A 21,743-nucleotide genomic window follows, 5' to 3' on the forward strand; every position below is an offset into this window, starting at 1 on the left:
AAAGGAATAAGAGAAAGAGGAAAATAACTTGAACTGAAGTAGGGCTCACAACCCAAATCAAATAACAGACTGCTACAATGGAGAAAATCAGGTAGAACTGGGCTGTATCTATTATGTGAAGCCAGAAAAATTTTCTTACGCTGTGATATGGGCTAGGCAGTGAATAACACAGAAAACATATCTTTTATCTTGATAACTCACATGTATGGAGAGGCATGCATTCATTGAACTTAAAAGATCTTGCTGGGGTTTCCCTGGTGGCACAGTAGTTAAGAATCAGCTTGCCAATGCAGGGGACATGGGTTTGAGCCCTGGTCCGGGAAGATCCCACATGCCGCGGAGCAACTAAGCCCGTGCGCCACAACTACTGAGCCTGCACTCTAGAGCCTGTGAGCCACAACTACTGAAGCCCGCACACCTAGAGCTCGTGCTCTGCAACGAGAAGCCACCGCAATGAGAAGCCCGTGCACTAAAATGAAGAGTAGCCCCCGCTCACCGCAACTAGAGAAAGCCCACGTGCAGCAACAAAGACCCAACGCAGCCAAAAATAAATAAATAAAATAAATAAATTTATTGCTGATGGCAGAAAGAGGCTGGAGTGGAAAAAGAATCAATAATTTCCACAACGTAGATTATTATCATGCTTCTACATAAGATGGCATAAAGGGAAGTATTTTTACAACAGATTTTAATAAAATTCAATGACAGCCTCACATTTCATGTGTCTCCACTACTCTAACAATTTCTGCAAATGTTTTAGTAAGTAGGGAAAGAATTTAAATTTGCTACATACTATCTTTGTTAATAAATGAGTTCCTCTTACAACTCCCTCCTGGTATTTTCTCCCAACACCTAACTAGAAAAAAGCTAAACAATAAATAAAAATTTAAAAAACCCAGCCAACAGGTATGCATGTTCATTTTTCAAAAGTCCAGATTTTTTTTTAACAGAAAACTAGGAAATGATAGACTTCCTAGAAACTATTTTAAAGGACAGTTAGAACAATTTTTAAAAATATGTTTCACAGGTGAAAATTAAGATGTTTGCATATTATTTCTCAGACTATCAAGGAATATCAGGATAATACTGGTGGGGGGAAAATCATTTTTCTGCAAAAAAGCTATATTGAGATTCAGTGAGAATCTCATGCTACCATTAGTTATAGATCCTAAATGTGCAAGAGAACAATAATGCACAAGTGGAGCCTAATGATCCTAGTATCTCTTCACTGGACCACAACCTAGCATGACAGCCTTTAAAAGAAATCTACATTTATTCTGTGTCAATTTGATTATATCAGCACATCACACAATCGTTAAAAGGAACCTTAGTCATTTCCCCTCCAGGGAAACATCATTAATTTTATAACAAAAATTTTGAGAAAATACAATTTAACATTAAATAACTTTTTAAATAAGCAACTTAAGTTGATGTTCTATATTAGATTAATTTTTATAAGGGCATGAGCTTTGGAGTCAGACTTGGATTTGAACCCCAGTCCTATAACTCAATATATAAGATAACATATATAAAGAGTTTAGCAAAGTTGAAGGCACATAGTAAGTCCTCAAATGGTAGTTATTATTATTTCTAATCAAAGCTATGGTAGCTACCATTTATAAACACTTACTATGCATGCTTTATTAACATGACTGCATTTATTTCTCTTAATTATTCAATGAGTATTATTATCCCTGAATAATACCTGAAAACAGTGAGGTTCAGAAAATGTTGAGAAACATGCCTGAACCCAGGTGTGTCAGAAGCCAAAGGACCAATGCTGTTAAACACCATGAAAAATCCTTGTTGGGAGGGAGAGAGAGAGAGAGAGAAGGAGAAAGGGGAATTAAGAGCCTGTGCATGTGTTTGCGGGATGGGAGATCCATGAGTTTACTATGAGAATTAGACAATTTTCATGTTGATGAAAATTCTAAAAAATTAATATTCATGTTCTGAATTATCTGGATAACTACCTTAAAACCAAATATTGCCAGAATGTTTCAGTGACTAGGTCTGCATTTGTCTTTACTTGAAAGTTAAAGCCGGGTTCTGCTTTAGTTGTGGAAAGCTTATGGAGAACAGAGAATAACTTAATATAAGGGAAATAATGCATTCAAGCTAGATGAAGACCAAATAACATCACTATGTGCTAAACAAATGTAAGGAATAGTTTGAACAGAGAGAAAGAGTGGGAGAACTGAGTTACCACATAGCACGTGGTAGTAGGTGCATGCTAAACACAGAAGAACCTGTATTACAGTACTCGGTACCGTAATCATGTTACTGCTTCGTTTTGGCAAAACATCATCATCCGTCGTACTTAGTTACTGTTATTCTAAACTGTATTAGTTTTATAGTTTTGCTTGTGTCTGATCTGTAAACTTCTTTTGGTTTTATAGTTGTGCGAGAGCTATAAGCATAAGGCATTTACATGTAGCTTTATGTTCATATATAGTTAGGTAACATTATAATAAACAAAACCTGAGGAGCTAAGAGAATTTTTCCATATTAAAAGGGGATGTGCATTACTCAAGTTTGAGAAACACTGGTCTATACTGCGCTGCTTGTGTGTTTGGGCTTCAGCAGCACTTAACCTCTATCACCACCTACTTCACAGGATTTGTAAGAGGATTAAATGAGATGAGGAATGTGTGAGTGCTTGGCCCACAGAAGGAATTACACTGATAGTTCTGTCTGCTTTACTGGAAACAAGGAAAATATGGAAGCTAAATATGGTCTTAGGCTCTTTTACTCTAAGTGTGGTCTTGGAACCAAGAGTATTGATATTACCTAAGAGCTTGTTAGAAACGGAGAATTGGGGACTTCCCTGGAGGTCCAGTGGTTAAGACTCCACGCTTCCAATGCAGGGGGCGTGGGTTTGACCCCTGGTCAGGGAACTAAGGTCCCGCATGCCTTGTGGCATGGCCCCCCCAACAAAAAAAAAAAGAAAGAAACTGAGAGTCCCAGGCCCCACCCCGACCTACTGTATCAGAATCTGCATTTTAACATATTCCCAGCTGATTTAATATATGCACATTAAAGTTTGAGAAGCACTAGTCTAGGTCTCCATAGAGATGGTCGACAATAAAATTCACTGCATTTTGAACTGCTCTGTAGGCTAATTTTGGTGGTTAGAGAAATGCCGGGTGTAAATGGCCAAAAAAGACTGTCCTATCCTGGGGTTCAATACAAACATTACCATTTTACTAACCAGTTCTTAATGGCTGTATGTGTATAGGGTGGGACTCTCTTTAAAAGGGATCTAACTTCTAATTCAGAAAGAACAAAGTATATTTTTAAGTGCAAAATATTCATAAAAACTTTCTGAATTTTGAATAAACAAGTTTTAAGATCACATCAATCAAAACTTTGTTAGGTCTCTTTTGCCCAATTGCAAAACTTTGTTAGGTCTCCTTTGCCCAATAGCAATTAAAATCATTTACATATGTTAAGCTCTTATTTAAATATTTTGGTCCACAACATCTGGTTTGACAAAGTCTTGGCTCAGTTTATGATGATTGTGTGCTTATACTAACAAAACACATTACCAAAAAAAAATATGATTGTGTATACAAAATGTATTAGTGTTAACTGTTCAACAAAAATAGTAGATCACATTCACCACTTATGATTTTGTCAGTGTAATTCACCTAGAGAATACCTCTGCTTTTCTTCTTGAACTCAGAGGCCCTAAACATTTAAGTCATGTTGTATTTACTTAAAAAGATTCAAAGATACTGTTCTTGGAAGCATAGAAAACAAAGTTAACAACTAATATCCAAGAGAGCCACTAATATTTAAAATGACCTTGATATCATCTGTTCAAGGGTGATTTTGGTAGAATCAAAGCTTAAACTAGGCTATTTATTGTTTTATGTTCTCTACTTATGGGCCATTTAAACCACATCCAAAGAATGAAAAGCAAAGCAGATTACTGTGTGTAAACATAAATATGTATGTAAATATGTATACATATACTTATATATGGTTAGACTTACTAGGCAATCCTTATAATCTCTGGGTTTATGATACGATTTGGATTACAGGTAGAACCCTCCTCTACCCTTCATGGTCTCAGGAAATAGCGAACCAAGAGTCCATCCCATAGCATGAAGTATATTAGCGCCAGTACAGGTGAAACACTCTAGTGCATGTTGATTATGGTGACCATAACTTAAGAGAACCACAATCTGAACCTCACTGGCTAACTCCAATATTAGAGGTCTACATGCTATCTTGCAGTCCTTTCGGTCCTTATTACACTCAATCCCTGTTCCTAGAACCATACAATTCTTCTCTTTCCAGTACTTCAAATTCCAATCATTTCTGTTCATATATTAAGCAATTTAAACTCTATATACATACATACACAATGTACCAGGGGAAACACAAAGAGTGAGTTTTAGCTTCTAACTACATTTTCTTGCTTTCCTATGAACTGCTGCAAAGAAAAGATTAAACCATTACCTACAGTTTGAATTTATTAAACAATATCTAGGCAAACAGAAGACAGGCAGAAATAGGCAAGCCACGTTTTTCTAATACAGTGATTACACTCATCTCTCTCTAGAAATAGGAGATATTTTAATCATTTTAAACTTCAGATATTTGATCAAAAATCTACATCCATTTATGCTACCAAAAATCCTGTTAATTAGTCTCAAACTACTGCAGATGGATTACTTTGCAAAAAATAAATATAATAGAGCACCAGCCGATGAACTAAGATATATATTAAAGAAAAGAAGATCTTTAAAATATGAACCACTTGGTCTCTAAGGTTTAAGAGTCTAATAAATACTGAGTTTTTTTCAAGAGGTCATTTTTGCTATCAAGAAATAATGAAATAAATATAGATTAATTAAGAATCCAAATATATGCTGAAGCAAGAAACATACTTGTTTTATAATTCACATTATGCCTTGCAAGAACTAATTAATGAATTAAATTAATATTTTGTAAGTAGTTTCTTCCTCAATTCAACTAGCATTTGGCATGACCAAAGTTTAACTAAATTAAGGACTTGCGGGTGCTCTGAATTAACATCAGATGCTAGTGGTCATCTCCACCCCTTTATCCTCCCTCTAATGTGTCCTTGAAGGTGGCATGTGTTACCCAGGCTATCCAACCTTCTGACAAAGGCAGATATATAGTGAACATTACTTTATCATTTCACTATCAAGGTCACTATGTTCCCCTCCTAGGATTTAGTACGTTGAAAGACCTTCATTATATAACACTTCAGACAGCTATAAAAGCATGTACTTGGTCCCATACCAAATTCAGTTTCACTGAGCAGAGCAACCTTATCTTTAGTCACCATTAAATTATAAAATGCAGTTGATATGTACATAGTCCCATACCACTTTTACACCCTAGGACAGCAATTGAACATTCTTGCTTGTGTTACTAATCATTAGTATACTGCTGCGAATATACCAAAGGGACAGACATCCTTTCAAAATTATTGCCTATAAGAAATTGTAAAATTTGCTCCCTTTCAAATAGTAAAGTAGCTTGCACCCTCTATTATCTATAGAGGAAATGATTCAGGCCAGATGCCAACGTGAGGTAGCCAAGTCCAGCTTTAACAGAGAAAAGATGGCATATTTCTACAACTGCTCCTAGTGAAACGACACCTCATATATACTGGAGAAGATGAAGCTAATTTTTCAGATTTCTAAAGGTCAAGGCTCAGGGGATGAAAGGAGTACTGTTTGAGATGAAGCTTAATACCAGACATTTGACTGGCTGTCTAGACCTGATGACTTAGGGAACATAACAGGAAGTCCTTAACAAGTAAGTATATGTAAGGAACACGTGGTTTTGATTTCTGGCACAAAGCAAATGTGTCCATTACATGCAAAAGATAAGACTGCTTATCTGAGAAATGTAAAGCCCCTTCTTGCTTATATGGGAAAACAGAGGATGGGGTTAACACAACTATGGGCGGGGGGGGTTCTCTGGAATAAATGAAGAAATATGTTTCTTTTACCTCCACTGAAGAATTAATTTGGACATAGGGGAGTGGGACCCTTGGAAGCACCAATCCTGAGCACATTAGAACAGAAGAGTTCTACTTTTTCTTCTCCGAACTGCCAGTGTACATGATGGGGTGAGAGAGATGGGGAGTGAATGTAGGATTCAAAAGGAATATGAAGAAACCCTGATGGAAATGATAATGGTTTGACCTTAATTCAAGAAGTAGTGTTTAAAACGGCTAACATATGCCTCTTGTTAAAGTGTAGCACTGAAAGAGGAGTAGGACAGAAGACATTCTGGACAAAGTAGGAAGGAGGTCCTAAGGGTTGGCATTTTGCACTAACAGCTGTTGTCCCAAGAAAACGGAAATCACTCAAAAGGTGCCAAAGACAAGAGGAGTGCCTTGTCGCACTCCCTCAAGGATATTTGTTATCATTTAAAAACTAACTAAAGACACCCCACCACACAAACTCTCCTAGCATTTTTCATCCAAAGACGTCAAAAACCCTTTCTAAATGTTATCGTCATGATACCTCTGTGAGGTAGGTAGCATAATTCTAATTTTTATTCAAGCTAAGGCACAAATAGAGCCTGAGTTGCAAAAGTGGTCTGGAATTTTGTTCACTGCAACACACTCCCTTCATTTTGATGTAGGCAACTCAAGACACACTGCTAGGAAATGTCCTTAGAGAAAGCAGACCTAAGAGCCAAACAAAATCATTCATGACTCTGGGAAAGCGGCACTCTCTCTAACACTCACTGATGGCGTCTTAGGAGACGCCCTCCACTTACGAGTACTAATATGTGCAGTCCTGTTGAATAAGGAGACCAAACCATCTATGATGATAGGAAAAAGGCTGAAGAAACAGTCTTCTTGTTTTCCCCCACTGTTGAGACCAGAACAGTGACAATCTTAAATCATACCATCTAAGGAACTTTAGTCCTTAAGTCTCGGTCTTAACTGGTGCGGTAAAATTCTAAGACCTATATTTTGCTAAAGATTTTGACGTTTTTGATCAGATACATTTCTACATCCTTGATCCCAGACAATTCTCTTTTATCATAACTGAATTATCTGTATAAAACGTAATGCCAGGGTCTGAAGCAAACAAGGCATCCATTCAGCATACGTTGGTTCCATATATTTTGAGAAACACTTGAGTACACAAAGAAAGCGTGCAATGTTAAAGAGATGATGTGAACAATATTGTGGCTTGTCTAATGGAGAATCCAGTGTCCTTTCAGGAGACTGAAGATACTCAAAAGTTGCTCCCCAATTTCTATTAACAACCCTCGAAAAGTGAACATTTTCATTTGATACAAATATACAAATTTAAAATAAGTGCACAGTTCAGAATGGCCTACCATTTTCAGATTGCTTATGTGCCAGAAAATATACAGTCAATAAAAAAATACCAGAGAGGTGGGGACAAAAGGCTCTCTGGAGCTGTACAGCAAAAATGAATATCACTTCAATAGGTAGTGATCTCTGGAGAAAGTGGTGTCCTTAGAAACCAGCAGCACTGAAAGATAGCAGATCACAAATCTGGTGATGGGGGATAAGATGTATAATAAGGCCCATTTTCCTGCAGAAAGAAAAAAAGACAAGAACATTAAATAATAAGATCAATGTAATTGGGAATGTAAAAGAAAGGGATTTAGAGCCAATGAGCTAACGTATGGAAAATGTCTAGCACATGCCTGGCCCTGAGCAGGCCCTCAAGCCAACAGAGCAGTTCCACTGGAGTCAGTCAGAGTTGGTATAATGTAGGCAGAGGTAATCAGGATGATGATATTTAAAAATATTACCATTTATTGAACATTCTATATGCCAGACACTTAATCAGCACTTTTCTTTCATTATCCTTTTATATCCTCACAACATAATGCCACGAAGTAGGTAACATCCTCATTTTACAGAACAGGACACTAAGGATCACACAGATGGCATAACTCACCTTAGGTCACCAAGCTGGCAACCAGGAGAGCCTGAATTTTAAATCCATGTCTATCCAAATCTAAAGCCCAGATGATGATGATTATTATTTTTTAAACATCTTTATTGGAGTATAATTGCTTTACAATGGTGTGTTAGTTTCTGCTTTATAACAAAGTGAATTTTTTGTTAGGCTGTGTTGTCTTGCTGTGTGCCGAATCTTTGAGTTATGAAACAAAAATCATCATCAAGGAATTTAATAATTACAACTGTGTTGGCAGAAATGAGTCTTCTCCATGACATGCCTGAGTGGCGAGGCTTTTAACAATGACAGTTTTTAGGGCGTTCAAGATCAAGGTGGAGAAATGAATGCTAGAACTTTAATGTCAAATGTAGAAAGCAATAAATCAGTGTAAGGAAATTTTTTGACCTTATTTTGGCTAACTTCATCTCATAAAAGTCAAGACAGTTAGCTTTATGGTAGATAGACCCTAAATTACATTTATGAGACTTAAGATTCATTTCTTGTTACTTAGGAAAGTATTTCTTTGACAAGTAACTTGTTTTTCAGTAAACCATAAACAAAAAATGTTTAATATGAATGTAAGATAATAGTTAGATATGGAGAATGAAAGGTAGGATGAAAACAGCGTTGCTTTAGGGTATATTTACATTATAGTTATGGAGCATTAAATCCATCCAGTCTTGAACATAATAGGCAGTTAAATGTTATTTGAGTGACTAAGTGAATCAAAAGCTCTGCCATTCTTCAGAGCAGATGCCCTGGAGGAGAAATTGATCCTGGGACCATAACCAGGAAAACAAAAGAATATCTAGGAAAACTTACTTTCTTCTTCTTTTTTTCTTTTCTTTCTTTTTTTTTTTTTTTTAACTTTCTGATTATAAATCTGACCAGGTTAAAAAAAAAATTTCAGTAGAAACAAATCCAAAGATTGGCTACATTTTAGGATACTTGACAAAAATTAATGAAAACATTTTTTTTTTTGTATTTTAGAATTTCCTACCAGGATCTGTTATACTAATCACTCCAGTATCCTCAATATGCATAGAAGCTATGCTTAAGAAACATGCCTGAAGAGAGAAATCTATCCTGAAGTTCAACTGAAAAGAAATGGTTCACGATCCATCTTTAAGATTTCTCCATTCCATTCCACTACGGTATTTTTCTAGGCTTCCTGTATCTACATTAAATTGTGATAAAGTAAGAAGGGAAAATCTAATTCTTAATGCTATGAAATAAAGCTTTTATATTAGTCTCACACTGTGGAAGAGACTGCTGAGCAATCGAATACTTTCTCTATTTCTGGAAACAATCACAGAACTTTGAAGAATTGTTACCAGGTAAATCTCTACACTCTCTTCTTTGACTATAAGAATGCTGACTAGCTCCCTTTCTGAAATGATCTCAGTACCATTTTGATCTAGATAGATAAAAATTACCTTCTAATTACTGTCAAAGATTCCTTTTAATCCTATAAAATTTATGTCACTAAGTCACCTAAGACCCAGAAAAATAGAAGCTCACTGCCAACAACCAACCATGTCATACCTTCACCAAGTAAAGGACTATGGGCAAAGCACACTTGAATACGATAATAAAACTGACCAACTCTACACTCGTTTCCTTTTCTCTAATCATATTTTTAATTCTTCCTAGCAAAGGAAAACTTTTCTTTACAAGGTACTATCCAACCACCTTCTAGACTTTCACCTCAGTGTCCCATGGGGCACCTCAAACCTAGTGTGTCACAAACAGAACAGACCACCTGTCTGTTTTCTCCAAGATCCCCCCCAGTGCTCTTCCTCCAAATTGCCTCTCTGGGATGGTGGCGACACTATTCTCCAAGTCTCCCAAAGCAGAAACTTTGTTAGTCACCTCAGGCTTCTTTCCTCTTTCATTCCTCCCAATGGCTGGCTGCTCAGTTACCATAATGCTGTGGATTCTATTCCCTAAAACGTCTACTTCTAACTATCTCTAAGATCTTCAAACCCTTGCCATTACCACTACCGCTGCCTGGCTCTAGTCTCATTTCTCCTCTGGCTTCCTCTGACAGCCTCTTATTTATCCTTGTCTACAGTTTTACCCTTGTCTGGTCCCTCTCTACACTGTTTCTTTAGCCATCTTTCTAAACAGGAACACAATGGCAGTTCTCCCTTGCTCAACACTCCCCACCAACTACGAAGGAGCCAAAGTACCGCAGCATAATGTGCAAAGCTGCAGTGTATCTAGGGATCTGCCCTCTGCCTGCCCTTTCCACATCATCTCCTGACACCTTCTTCTGTTTCTTCTCTCTTTTTATTCCTCTCTTTGGCCTTTATATATAGATGGCCTGATATCTCAGTTTTAGAAAGCTCTAATACAGGTACAGAAAGGTGATCCAGTGACCTAAGTGTTAGATTGTAGGTTATTTTATTTCATTTTGATTAATCACATTATTAATTAGGCCTGTATTTGATATACAAAATATTAAAAAAAAACACTAAAAACACATACACACAGAACAAAAAAACAAAACCAAGCTTGAGTGTGGTGTTGATATTTAATGAAAGCCTGCTTTGTAGGCCGTTAAGTATATAGAAAACGTGTTGGCTTAAAAACTGGTCTTTTGGGTTTCCTAACCAGTACATCCTAACTTATATATTTCTACACCAGAAAATAAATGATAAATCTAGACATTAGTTTTGAATCATCATTCCAAATTTTTGGTATCAAAATGTGTTTCAGTGCCTTTCACATTTCCAGCTATCCATTTTTTTTTAAATATTAAGAAGAGTGATATATAGTTCAAAAAAATAATAAGGCAATTTTCTGCTCTACCAATCTGCAAGAAATAAAACCGGATGCTCTTTTTTTCTGCCTCCCATATATTCAACAATCTTTGTATTTATGATCCAGCGACTCCAATTACAAATCCTCTTTGTGCAAAAGCAAAACATGACATTTTGTTAGCCATTAGAACACATGAAATACTTTGCCCTTCACATAAAGGGTAACAGAAATCATAACTGAACTTGTAGAAACGTTAGAGAGAAAATGTCTTGTAGGATATTTACTTTACTGTACCTATGTTGTACAATAATTAAGGAAGAATAATTCATTTTAAGCTTAATATAACCTGCAAATATATTCTCTGATTCATGCATAAAAATATGCAATCAGCAATAGTTAAATAAGGCAATTGATAACCTTTTGGCCAAGCGTGTTACTTACTTCTCTGTTTTTAACTACTAAAGTGATAGCGTGAATAAGTACAATGGAATAGAGCTTTGAAGAAATTCTAGAGTAGTCCTTTCTTAGTGTTTAATAGATTCATAAATGTATCTGTAAGGAATAATGTATTGGTTGTCACTTATACAAACTTTTAGCAAAATGAAACTTCTCATAGGGTAAAGACTAGGATAGGCGACCTGGCTTACAATTAACGCTGAAAATGTCGGACACCAGCAGATTCTTCTGGCTCTATTTATGCAGATGAAAAGCCATTCAGTCTTAACAAAATTAGGGAGAGGTGTATCTCAAAGGTGGTGGAAAACTGACAGCACAAGCAAGGATTGGCTATAAAGCTACAGCAGAAATACTTCCCATTGAAAAGTTTACTGGGGGAAAGGCGCCCCCCTTAGAACCAAGCATTTTCCTAAAGTTACCACAGGAAAAGAATGTCAAACGATACTATCAAGTTTATTAAAAGACATTAATTGCATTATTATCATCTCACAATGAAAAGATGACGTGCTCAGACGCACTTGCACTATAAAATAGTTAAGATAATACAGCAGGTAAGGGAGAATTCCTGCTACTTCTTACCCTGGCATCATATTCAAGGACAAAAGGAGGAAAGTCGATCTGTTCTGGCGAGATGGCAGAAAACAGCTGGTGGAGGCTGTCCACATGGTGGATTTTGTCCTTCAGTCCTGAGACAGAAAAGGTGGTAAAAAACCATGTTGATACCTGATTAATAGAAGAAAAAAAATAATTTAAGCCAGTGGCCTGAATTGGAAATACACACATGATTTTGAAAATTTATGCTAGGTAAAAACTATTTCAAAATTGAAATTGATATCAAAAAAATCTTGTAACAAGCAGTGTTTTTCAAAGTGCAGGTTGTAGTGCATCAGTGGATTATGCAATCAGTTTAGTGGATTGTGAACAGTATTAAAAACAACAGAAAGAAACATGCTAGAGCAACAATTAGTAGGGAATGTAGTAAGATGAGCTTTGTCTCATGAAGCTTCAGTTTCTGTTACATGTCTATGTGCTCCAGTGCGTGTCATGTGTTGGGATGTAATATAATATGCTTCTTACTGTGGGCTGTGGTCAAAACCACTGCATTATTTGATGGAAGAACTGATTCACTGGTACTTTGAAAATGGTTAACATCTCCAAATCTCATAAACTCTTTTCATTACTTCAAATGAGACTGAAAATTTTTGCCAAGTTTTGAGACATTTATTTTTCAATTGACACTTGGCATGCAGTCTCTTTCTCAGTCAAAGTGAATCTTCTGCAGACGTGGAGCCACCTTTGCTCATTTCACTTCACGATATTGCAATCTTTCTATAAAAGCTAGTCTGCAAAATTTGTTGGTTCCAAAAAAAGAGAGAATTCTTGATAGCAAACAATACTGGCATGAGCTAGGCAATAGCTAGAATTTACAAATTCTTGTTCATCTATCCAACCTGACAATCATAATTAGTCATGTTTACCAACAGCTTATACAACAGTTCTATGAGGTAGGTACAATGTTACTGCTATCCTCATTTTATTTAAAGAAGGTAACATATGCATATGAATTCTCAGTGCACTGGCATAGTACATTCCAGTATATAACTGGGTACATTATAAATACAGTACATGCCACTTTGGGCACTTGCCAATCATTTTTTAAATTTCTCTTTGACACCCTATCATGTTTTTCAGTGGTTGCTCCAAACCTTTCACATATTCCTGGTCCCTAATACAACATACTGTCTTCATACCTACTTATGAGAAAAGGCATGGAATAACAGAGACAACATTACACTTATCTCTATCAGAATCTTATCCAAATTTCCAAGACTCGGTAGAGACTCATCTCTACCATTATTTCTCCCTTACAGCTCCAAACAGATTACCCCCTCTACTGAATTCACATAACCTTATGTTTAAATCTCATTTATAGCATTTATCTTACTTCATAGGAATATAAGTAGTTTCTTATATTCACTTCTATAATTTCCCTAGTACTTGGCAGACAATCATAGAATGGTCTAAAGTTTTAGAAGGTACAGACAGACCATGCATTCTCAAGTATTTGAAAAAGAATGAATGAATGAAGATAAGGCCTATTTCATACTGAGTTTCATGGCCTGGGTCACTATTCTATTTCGGCTATACGACCAATGACTGGTATAAGGCCTCAGATACTAACATTACCCTCTGTATCCTCTCATCTTACCAAGCTTATTTGGAGGGTAGTGGAGGGGGCGGGGAGGCACTCAGCCTTTCTAGAACCAAGTGAGTTAATTTAAATCAGATTAGATTGTCACTTAATTACACTCCAATCCCCAGTGTTTTACATCAGTTTTTTTTTTGTTTTCAAAGCACATGCTGTTTTATACCTAATTGATACAAACTTCTGGAAACCAGATTAGGAGCTCTGCAACCAGTTAGCTGATAAACTAGTAAAAGCTACGGAGAGACCATGAAGATTTTAGAGATTCTAGGAAGAGTTTAAGAAAATAAAGATTGTAGAGTCAGAACGGAGAAGAACCTTGCGGATGTGTCAGGAGATACACTGTGCAAGGAGTTACACATCTACTGGGAATCTACTATGTGCTAAGCATTGGGCACAGCTGTAGGTGATACAGGGTAACAGTGACCTGGCCATTCCTCTAATGGGGGCTTAGACTCTAGAAAAGGAGCCAGCTTATAAGCATAATAACAACAACTTCCTAAGGCAAAAAGTACTAAATGCAATGAATGGCCCAAAGAAACACATGAATACCTATCACAGGCAAGGAGCTGTGCTACGTGGAAAAAGGTATAAAATTACGGAACTAGAAGGGACTACACAGGGTATTTGTGTTCCACTGTCTCTTACCTCAGGACCTTTTTACGTGCTGCTCGTTTAGTCCTGAAACCTTTTTCCTCAATTCTTTGCCTGGCTAAGAATTGTCCTTCAGAGTTCAGGTCAGAACTCACCTCTGTGAGGAAGCTTTCACTGAGTACCTACACTCCAGCCAAAGCTGGAGAAGCATCTTCCCTCTAAGCGTTCCAACAACGCCGTGTTTACTCATATTACTATATAACTGACACTCTGTGTGGTAGTAGCTGATTCTCTCAATAGACTAAATTCCCCCGTGTGGGGATTCTCTTCTTCAATACCATATTTATAGGGATTTATAGGGGCTAACTAATGCTCAACATGAAAAGTAAGCAATTCAACATGTGTTGAGAGAATTAACAAATACTTCTGGACTTATTACTTTAGTACTATTTAGGGATGGTCAAATATTCCTTCATTCTACAAAAACAAGTGGTACTTCAATCTGGGCCTCAGTCTCTTCATCTACAAAACGAGCAAGTTGGACTTCAATGATTTTTAAAGTCCCTCTTAGTTACACAGTTCTATGAAAGGACCCTTGACTATGCTGCATGTACTGACACGGTGAGCTGGTGGTGGTAAATTCAAAGAGAAGACTGGGTTGGGGAAGAATGGGCAGTGATCTTAGGCACACACTCTTTGAAAGACAAACACATTTCTCTGTTGCATTTTCTCCCCTTACCTCCTTTACATTCTTTAGGCATGAGCAAGAGAAAATTACTCAAAGTAGACAGAAGTGGAAACCCAGTTAAAAGTTTTCCGTTCAGGGAGACCCAAGAGCATTGTCTTGAGTTATTTTCATTTTATTTTCATATAGCTCAGCTTTTAATTTTCAATTATTTACAACATAAGTCATAGATATATATTTATTTAGGTAAACTTGCTCTACTCAGTATCTACTATTTTAAAAAACTGAAGAAAATCAAAAAATTTGAAAAAAAGGCTGCTATGATATTCTGTGAATGCTAGAAATTCTTTCATCCAATTATTCACAAATGCACGGCCAAGAACATGGGATCACAAGACAACATAAACTAGGAAAAGACTGTTCACACATGTATGCACTTAAGTCATCTACTAGAGCCAGAATCAACAGTGGGTTTAAATACTATTAGTTCATGTTCTATTAGTGAACTTCAAGAAAGAAAAAGAGTAGTGATTTATATGAGCAGTCAACTTATCACATTGGGTGGAGTGCCCTGGAAAAGATCTGAGAAGTATGGAAATCAGAACAGTGATTCTATTGTTTTATTATCCCTTGATTTCATCTCATTATTTTATAATTACAACCACTCCATTTACAGTTTTCAACTTAGTATAAAATAATGGCGGATTTCATTACATATGGGTTTTATTTTCTCAATCCTCCATCATTTTCTCCATCCCAAAATATTATGGAAAGGTAACATAATGGCTTTCACTTTATACATCTGCTCTTCAGCCTCTGCCTACCTGCCATTAGCACTGACTTCTACCTGAAGCAATTCCAATGGTGTGACAACCAAAGCTAGTGGCTCTAACACTGAAATTTCTGGTAATGTCTATCCATTGGTGTCGCAGTGGGGGAAAGATAGCTATTCACTGACTCTCTTGTGTGGGGAAGGAGGGGTTAAAGTCAGATCTTAGCAAACAGTGGCTATGTATTCTCGTAAGTCTGGTACAGAGGAACACTCCTCGGATAAGTCTGAATTTGTGACAAAAGTAAAAAAAGATTTTTTTCCATTAAAAAAATTATGAAAATGTTCCAACATTCACTAAAGTTGAAAGAATTTTACAGGGAACACTGGTACAGAAATCACTCAGATGATCATTAACATTTTCCTTAAGTTTTCTTCATCACACATCTATCCGTTCCTCTATGCATCTATTAACCCATCTTACTTTTTTGCTGCATCTCAAAGTAAACTGCAGACATCAGTAAACGTTCCCCAAATACAGCATTCATATCTTTAACTAGAGTTCAGTGTTCGTTCAGTTTGCTATAAAATTTACATTTGATGAAATACACAGATTTTAAGTGTACTTTTGCTGGTTAGACAAATGTACACACTTGTATTAGCAAAACTCCTATTGAGATACAAAACATTTTCATCACCCCAGAAAGTTCCCTCATACCCCTTTTCCCAGAGGCAAACACTGTTTTAATTTTTTTTCTACCATGCATTAGTTTTGCCTGCTCTAGAATCTCATATAAGTGGAATTATACAGTATGACTCTTTTATGTAAGGCTTCCTTCACTCAGCATAACATTTTTAAGATTCCTTCCTGCTGCTGTTTATATCAGTAGTATCTATGTTCTCTTTTATTGCCAAGAAATATTCCATTACAAGTATACAGCAGAGTTTAATTATTCATAACCCTACTGATGGACACCTTGGCTGGCAGTCACTGGCTGCTATGATTAATGCTGCAGTGAACATTCCTGTAGAAGTCTTTTAATGCACATATATTTCATTTCACTTGGGTAAATACCTAGTATTGGAATTGCTCAGTCACAGACTAGGTATATGTTGAGTTTATAAGAAACTGCCATAACTTTTTTTCAAAGTGGTCGCACAAATTCACATTGTGACTTATACTGTAGGAGAATTCCAGTTACTCCACATCATTGGTAATATCTGGTATTGTCAGTTTTTTAAACTTTAGCCATTCTGGTGGCAGTGCAGTGACATCTCATGCGGTTTAAAAAAAAAAGAAAAAAAAAACATTTTATTAAGATATACCTGACTTACAATAAACTGCACATATTTAAAGGATAAAATTTGTTTAGTTGTGACATTACGTATACACCCATGATACCATCATCACAATCAAGAAAATGAACACTGGGAGCTCCCCGGTGGCCTAGTGGTTCGGATTCCGGGCTTTCACTGCCGTGGCCCGGGTTCAACCCCTGCTCGGGGAACTGAGATCCTGCAAGCCACGCGGCGCAGCCAACGACAACAGCAGCAACAACAGCAAAAAAAAAGAAAGAAAATGAACATACCCATCACTCCTACAGGTTCTCAGGGTCCTCTGTAACTCCTCCCTCCCGCCCCTCCTCCCTGTCCACAGGTAACCACTGATCTACTTTCTGTAGAAAAATTATACATTAGTTCGTATTCCCTATAATTTTATATGAAGGGAATTACATAGTATGGACACTCGTCTGTTATGTACACGCTTCTTTTATTCAGCGTAAATATGTTGAGATTCATTTGTGCTGTTGCATGTATCAACGGTTCATTCTTTTTTTATTGCTGAGTAGTATTCTACTGTATGGATATACCACAGTTTGGTTACCAATCCTCTCAGTGATGAGCATATGGGTTGCTTCTAATTTGGGGCTATAACAAATAAAACTGCTATGAGCATTTGTGTACAGGCAATGGATATGCTTTCATTTGTTTTGGGTAAATATCTATGAGTGGAATGGCTGGATCACACAGTAGGTGTATGTTTAACTCTTTAAATAAGCTGCTAAATTGTGTTCCAAACTGTCTATACCATTTAACGTTCTGATCAGCACTATTTGGGAGTTCCAGTTCTTCCACATTCTCACCAACATTTGATACACAGTCTTTTAAATTTGAGCCATTCTAATAGGAATGTAATATCTCGTTTTGGTTTCATTGGTACTTTCCTAATAACTAATTGTGCTGAACATCTTTTCATTTGCTTATTTACCATCTGTATATTTTCTTTGGTGAAGTATTTTGCCCAAATCTTTTGTCCATTTCTAAATTGCTTCCTTATTATTAAGTTTTCAGATTTCTTTATATATTCTAAAGATAAGTCCTTTATCAGATAAATGTTTTATTTACAAAGATTTTCTCTCAGGCTGTGGTTGTGTGGTTGATCTTTTCATTCTCTTAGCTATCTTTAAAAGAGCAGAAGTTTTTAATTTTAATAAAGTTCAATTTCTTTTATGGATTGTGCTTTTGGTGTTGTATCTAAGAAATATTTGCTTTATTTAAGGTCACACAAAGCTTTTTCACCGATACTTCCTTCTAGAAGTTTAAAAAGTTTTGTTTTACATTTAGGTCCTTGATCCATTTATGTGATACAAGATATAGATCAAAGTTCATTTTTTTTTTTGGCATATGGATATCCAATTGGTCCAATATTGTTTGTTGAACAGACTATCCTTTTTCCACTGACCTGACTTTGCACTTTTGTAAAAAATCAGTTATCCATAAATACATGAATCTATTTCTGGATTCTTAATTCTGCTCCATTGATCTCTTTGTCTATCTTCATGCCAATACCTCACTGTCTTGAGTACTGTAGCTTTAGAATAAGCATTGAAAGCAGGTAGTGTTGGTCCTCCAACTTTGTTCTTCTTTTCCCAAGTTGTTTTGGCTATTTTAGATTCTTTGCATTTTAATTGAATTTCTACGGAAAAAACCTTGTTGAAATTTTGATTGGGATTGAATTGAATCTATAGCTTTAGAAAGAACTGACAACTTAACAGTATTCAGTTTTCTAATCCATAAATACAGTATATGTCTTCATTTATTTAGGTCTCCTTTAATTTCTCTCATTAATGTTTTGCAGTATACATAACTTGTACAGTGTATTATACAAGTCTTTCATATCTTTTGTCATATTTATCCCTAAGTACTTAGTATTTTTGATGCTAGTTTAAATTATATTGCTTTTTAAATCTCAATTTGTTTCTTGCTAGTATATATAATAGATTTTTGAATATTGATCTTAAACCCTGAAACCGTGCTAAAAGTTACTCATCAGTTCTAGTAGCATTCTTGAGGATACCATAGGGTTTTCTACATAGATAATCATGTCATCTGTTAATGACAATCAAGACAGCATTATTTACTCCTTTCTAAATCTATATGCATTTTGTTTCTTTTTCTTGTCATATTACACTAGTTAAAACCTCCAGTACAATACTGAATACAAGTGGGGATAGCAGACATTCTTGTGAAGACATACTAAAAACCGACATACTCTTCTGTTTGTCTCCATTAAAGAAAAAATTTCAGTAGCTACTGGATGAATAAAAAAAATAAATGGATGATGAGATTTTGGGAAACAGTCAAGCACTTCTTCCTTATGTGCTATAGAAAGAAAAAATTAGCCACCTGCTGAGCATAACAAAATTAACTTTTCCAATAGTGGGAAGGTTAATAATATATTATCTGATAAGACCATGTAATCAGAACTCAACTGAAAGAAGAGTAGGAAAGACAAAGTGATTTAATTGACTGTTCACACATTTTACTTTTTTTTTTTAAGCCTTGCCAAGCAGTGTTCCCATAAGAACAGCACTTTCTACAGTGCTGTTCTAACACTGAGGGACCAAAAAGAAACTTGCAATTTTTAAAAGAATTATTAAAATACTTCATGCAAAATTTAAAGATGGTATTTCAATGACAGACAACAATTTTGTAAACAGTGACAAATCCCAAAGTGGAAAACATTCTCACTGAAGCCTTCACTCATCTTAGTTATGAAATTTAATGAGGACTTTTCACTACTTATCTTACTTAATTTCTCCACAGTGCTTTAAAATAATAACTATTTCTACCATCTCTGATGCTTTTCCCACCCACTGGCTTCCACAGCATTAGCCAATCTTAGTTCTCCTGCTGCTTTTTGATTACTTCTTCTTGATCTCCTTCCCTGATCCCAGGGCTCTGTCTTTAGCTGTCCTCTTTGGTCTAAGTCTGTGATTTTATTCATTAACACTTTTAAAGAGTTAAAGCTCTATTTACTTGATGATGCTCTCAAATTTACATCCCAATCCATGGTCCCTACATATGATGACACCTGGGAGTCATGGATGACACAGTCCTTTCTCTCACCTGTACTCATTTAATAAATCACTAAATCCTGGGATTTTACACCCAAAAAATAGTCATCTTTTCTCCAAACCTCACTGATATATTCAGATTCTTCTTTTTTTCTTAGCCTAGACCAGGGGTTGGCAAACTTTTGCAAAAGCCCCTATAGTAAATAGTAAATATTTTTGACTTCTTATATTAATATTATAAGAAAATTTCACTAGGCAGGCCTGAAGGCACCTGGAATAGTGCTATACTGGAGGCAGGACAATGTGAATACTGATTAGGTTTTTGCTGCATCCTTTGAGGTAAGAGATGATGGTGGGATGAACTAAAGTAGAGGCAGTGGGACTAAAGACACAGGCATAGAATTGGACAATAGTAAGCACACAGAAGTGATGCAGTATGATGAGAATGAGGTAAGGCAAGTCCCCAAGGATGCCTCCCTTGTTTCTGACTTAGGCATCTGGGTAGACAGTGGTCCCATTTACAAAGATAGGGAATACAAAAAGCAGTTTGGGAGGGAGTGGGAGATGACAACATGAGTAGTTCTGTTTTCAAAATGTTGAACTTCAGGGGCCTGTAAGACATCTAAGTGGAGATATCTGATCAGAAGTTCAACATGCAGGTCTAAGCACAGGAATGATGATGATGGCTAACATTTACTGAGTGTTTATTTTATGCCAGATAATGTTTTAAGCGTTTTACATGTATTAACTAATTTCATCCTTCTGACAACTACACAAGGTAGGTACTACTATTATCCCCACTTTACAGAAGATGAAATTAAAGCACAGAGAGGTTACATAACTTGCCTGAGAAAACAAGTTGGTAACTGGTAGAGCTGGGATTAGAACCTACGTTACCTGAATCTCAAATCCATGCTTTCAAACATTAGACTTTACGGCCTCTCCAGACGTATACTTGGGAATTGTGTATATTTTGGAGGGTTGTTGAAAGCACAGGAATGAAAAAAAAAGTACAGAATGAAAGTAGTCAGAGGCTTTGGGGATACTAACACTCAAACGATGAGTAGAGAAAGAGGGAACCGCAAAGGAGACTGAGAAGGAGTGGCTAGAAGTAGAAGAAAAACTAGGCAGGGTAAGTTTCAAAGAAGCCAAGACAAAGTGTTTCAAGGCAGAAATGATAACTGTGCTTAAGGGTATAGGGGAAAACAGAAATTACTGGCGTTTTTAGCGTGAGCAGCTTTAGTTGCCATAGTGGGATCTGACCCAGACTGGAGTAATTTCAGGTGTATGACAAATGGAGACGGTGAGCAGAGGGCACAGATTACACTAAAAAATTTTGGTTGTAAAAGGGGAAGAGAGATAAGTGGAGGCTTTAGCATGTTTAAAAATTGATGAGTTAGATCCAGAAAAATGGGAGATAAGAAAGAGGATAATTGCTGAAGAGAGGTTCCTGAGGACAGGGAAAATATTCAATATATGTGTAGAGAAGAGTGTAGGCTCTGGAATTCAAATGCCTAGATTCAAATCCAGCCTTTGCTACTTTACAGTCGCTTAGTTTGCAAAAGTTATTTAATCTCTCTAAGCATCAATTTATTTGCCTATCCAATGGGAATAATACTACTATCTACTTCATAGATATATTATAAGGCTTAAACAAGATAACTCATGGGAAGAACTGGCACACAGTAAGTGCTTAGTAAACATTAGCTATTGTTATCACTATGGGATCCAGAGCACAGGTAGAGGGACTGCCCTTCATTAAGAAGGAACACACTTCTGTGACAGAATAAACGGAGGCAATGATAGGAAGAGATGGCATGTAAGTTTGGGGTGGGAGGGAGAAGACAGGGAGCTCCTCAGTGATGTGTTCTATGTTCTCAGTTAAGAATGAGGCAGGGCCATCTGTTGGAGTGAGGAGCTGCTGGTAGGACAGAGCTTGAGGGGAGCAGACAGCCATGCTGGGACA

At 36.5% G+C, this 21,743-nt stretch overlaps 1 protein-coding gene across 1 annotated transcript in view; it reads right to left on the reverse strand.

Annotated features, from left to right (window-relative positions):
* Positions 1-4,826: 4,826 nt before the first annotated feature.
* GDAP2 (ganglioside induced differentiation associated protein 2) overlaps positions 4,827-21,743 on the reverse strand; it is an 81,916-nt gene continuing 64,999 nt past the window's right edge. The window contains exons 13-14 of the mRNA XM_068540591.1: positions 11,745-11,888; positions 4,827-7,568 (exon numbers count right to left, since the gene is read on the reverse strand). Of these exons, the coding sequence (XP_068396692.1) occupies positions 7,521-7,568; positions 11,745-11,888 (192 nt within the window). The 3' untranslated portion in view covers positions 4,827-7,520. The remainder of the gene's footprint in view (positions 7,569-11,744; positions 11,889-21,743) is intronic.

Source organism: Eschrichtius robustus, chromosome 3 (genome assembly GCF_028021215.1).
Source record: "Eschrichtius robustus isolate mEscRob2 chromosome 3, mEscRob2.pri, whole genome shotgun sequence".
Classification (NCBI taxonomy): Eukaryota; Metazoa; Chordata; class Mammalia; order Artiodactyla; family Eschrichtiidae; genus Eschrichtius; species Eschrichtius robustus.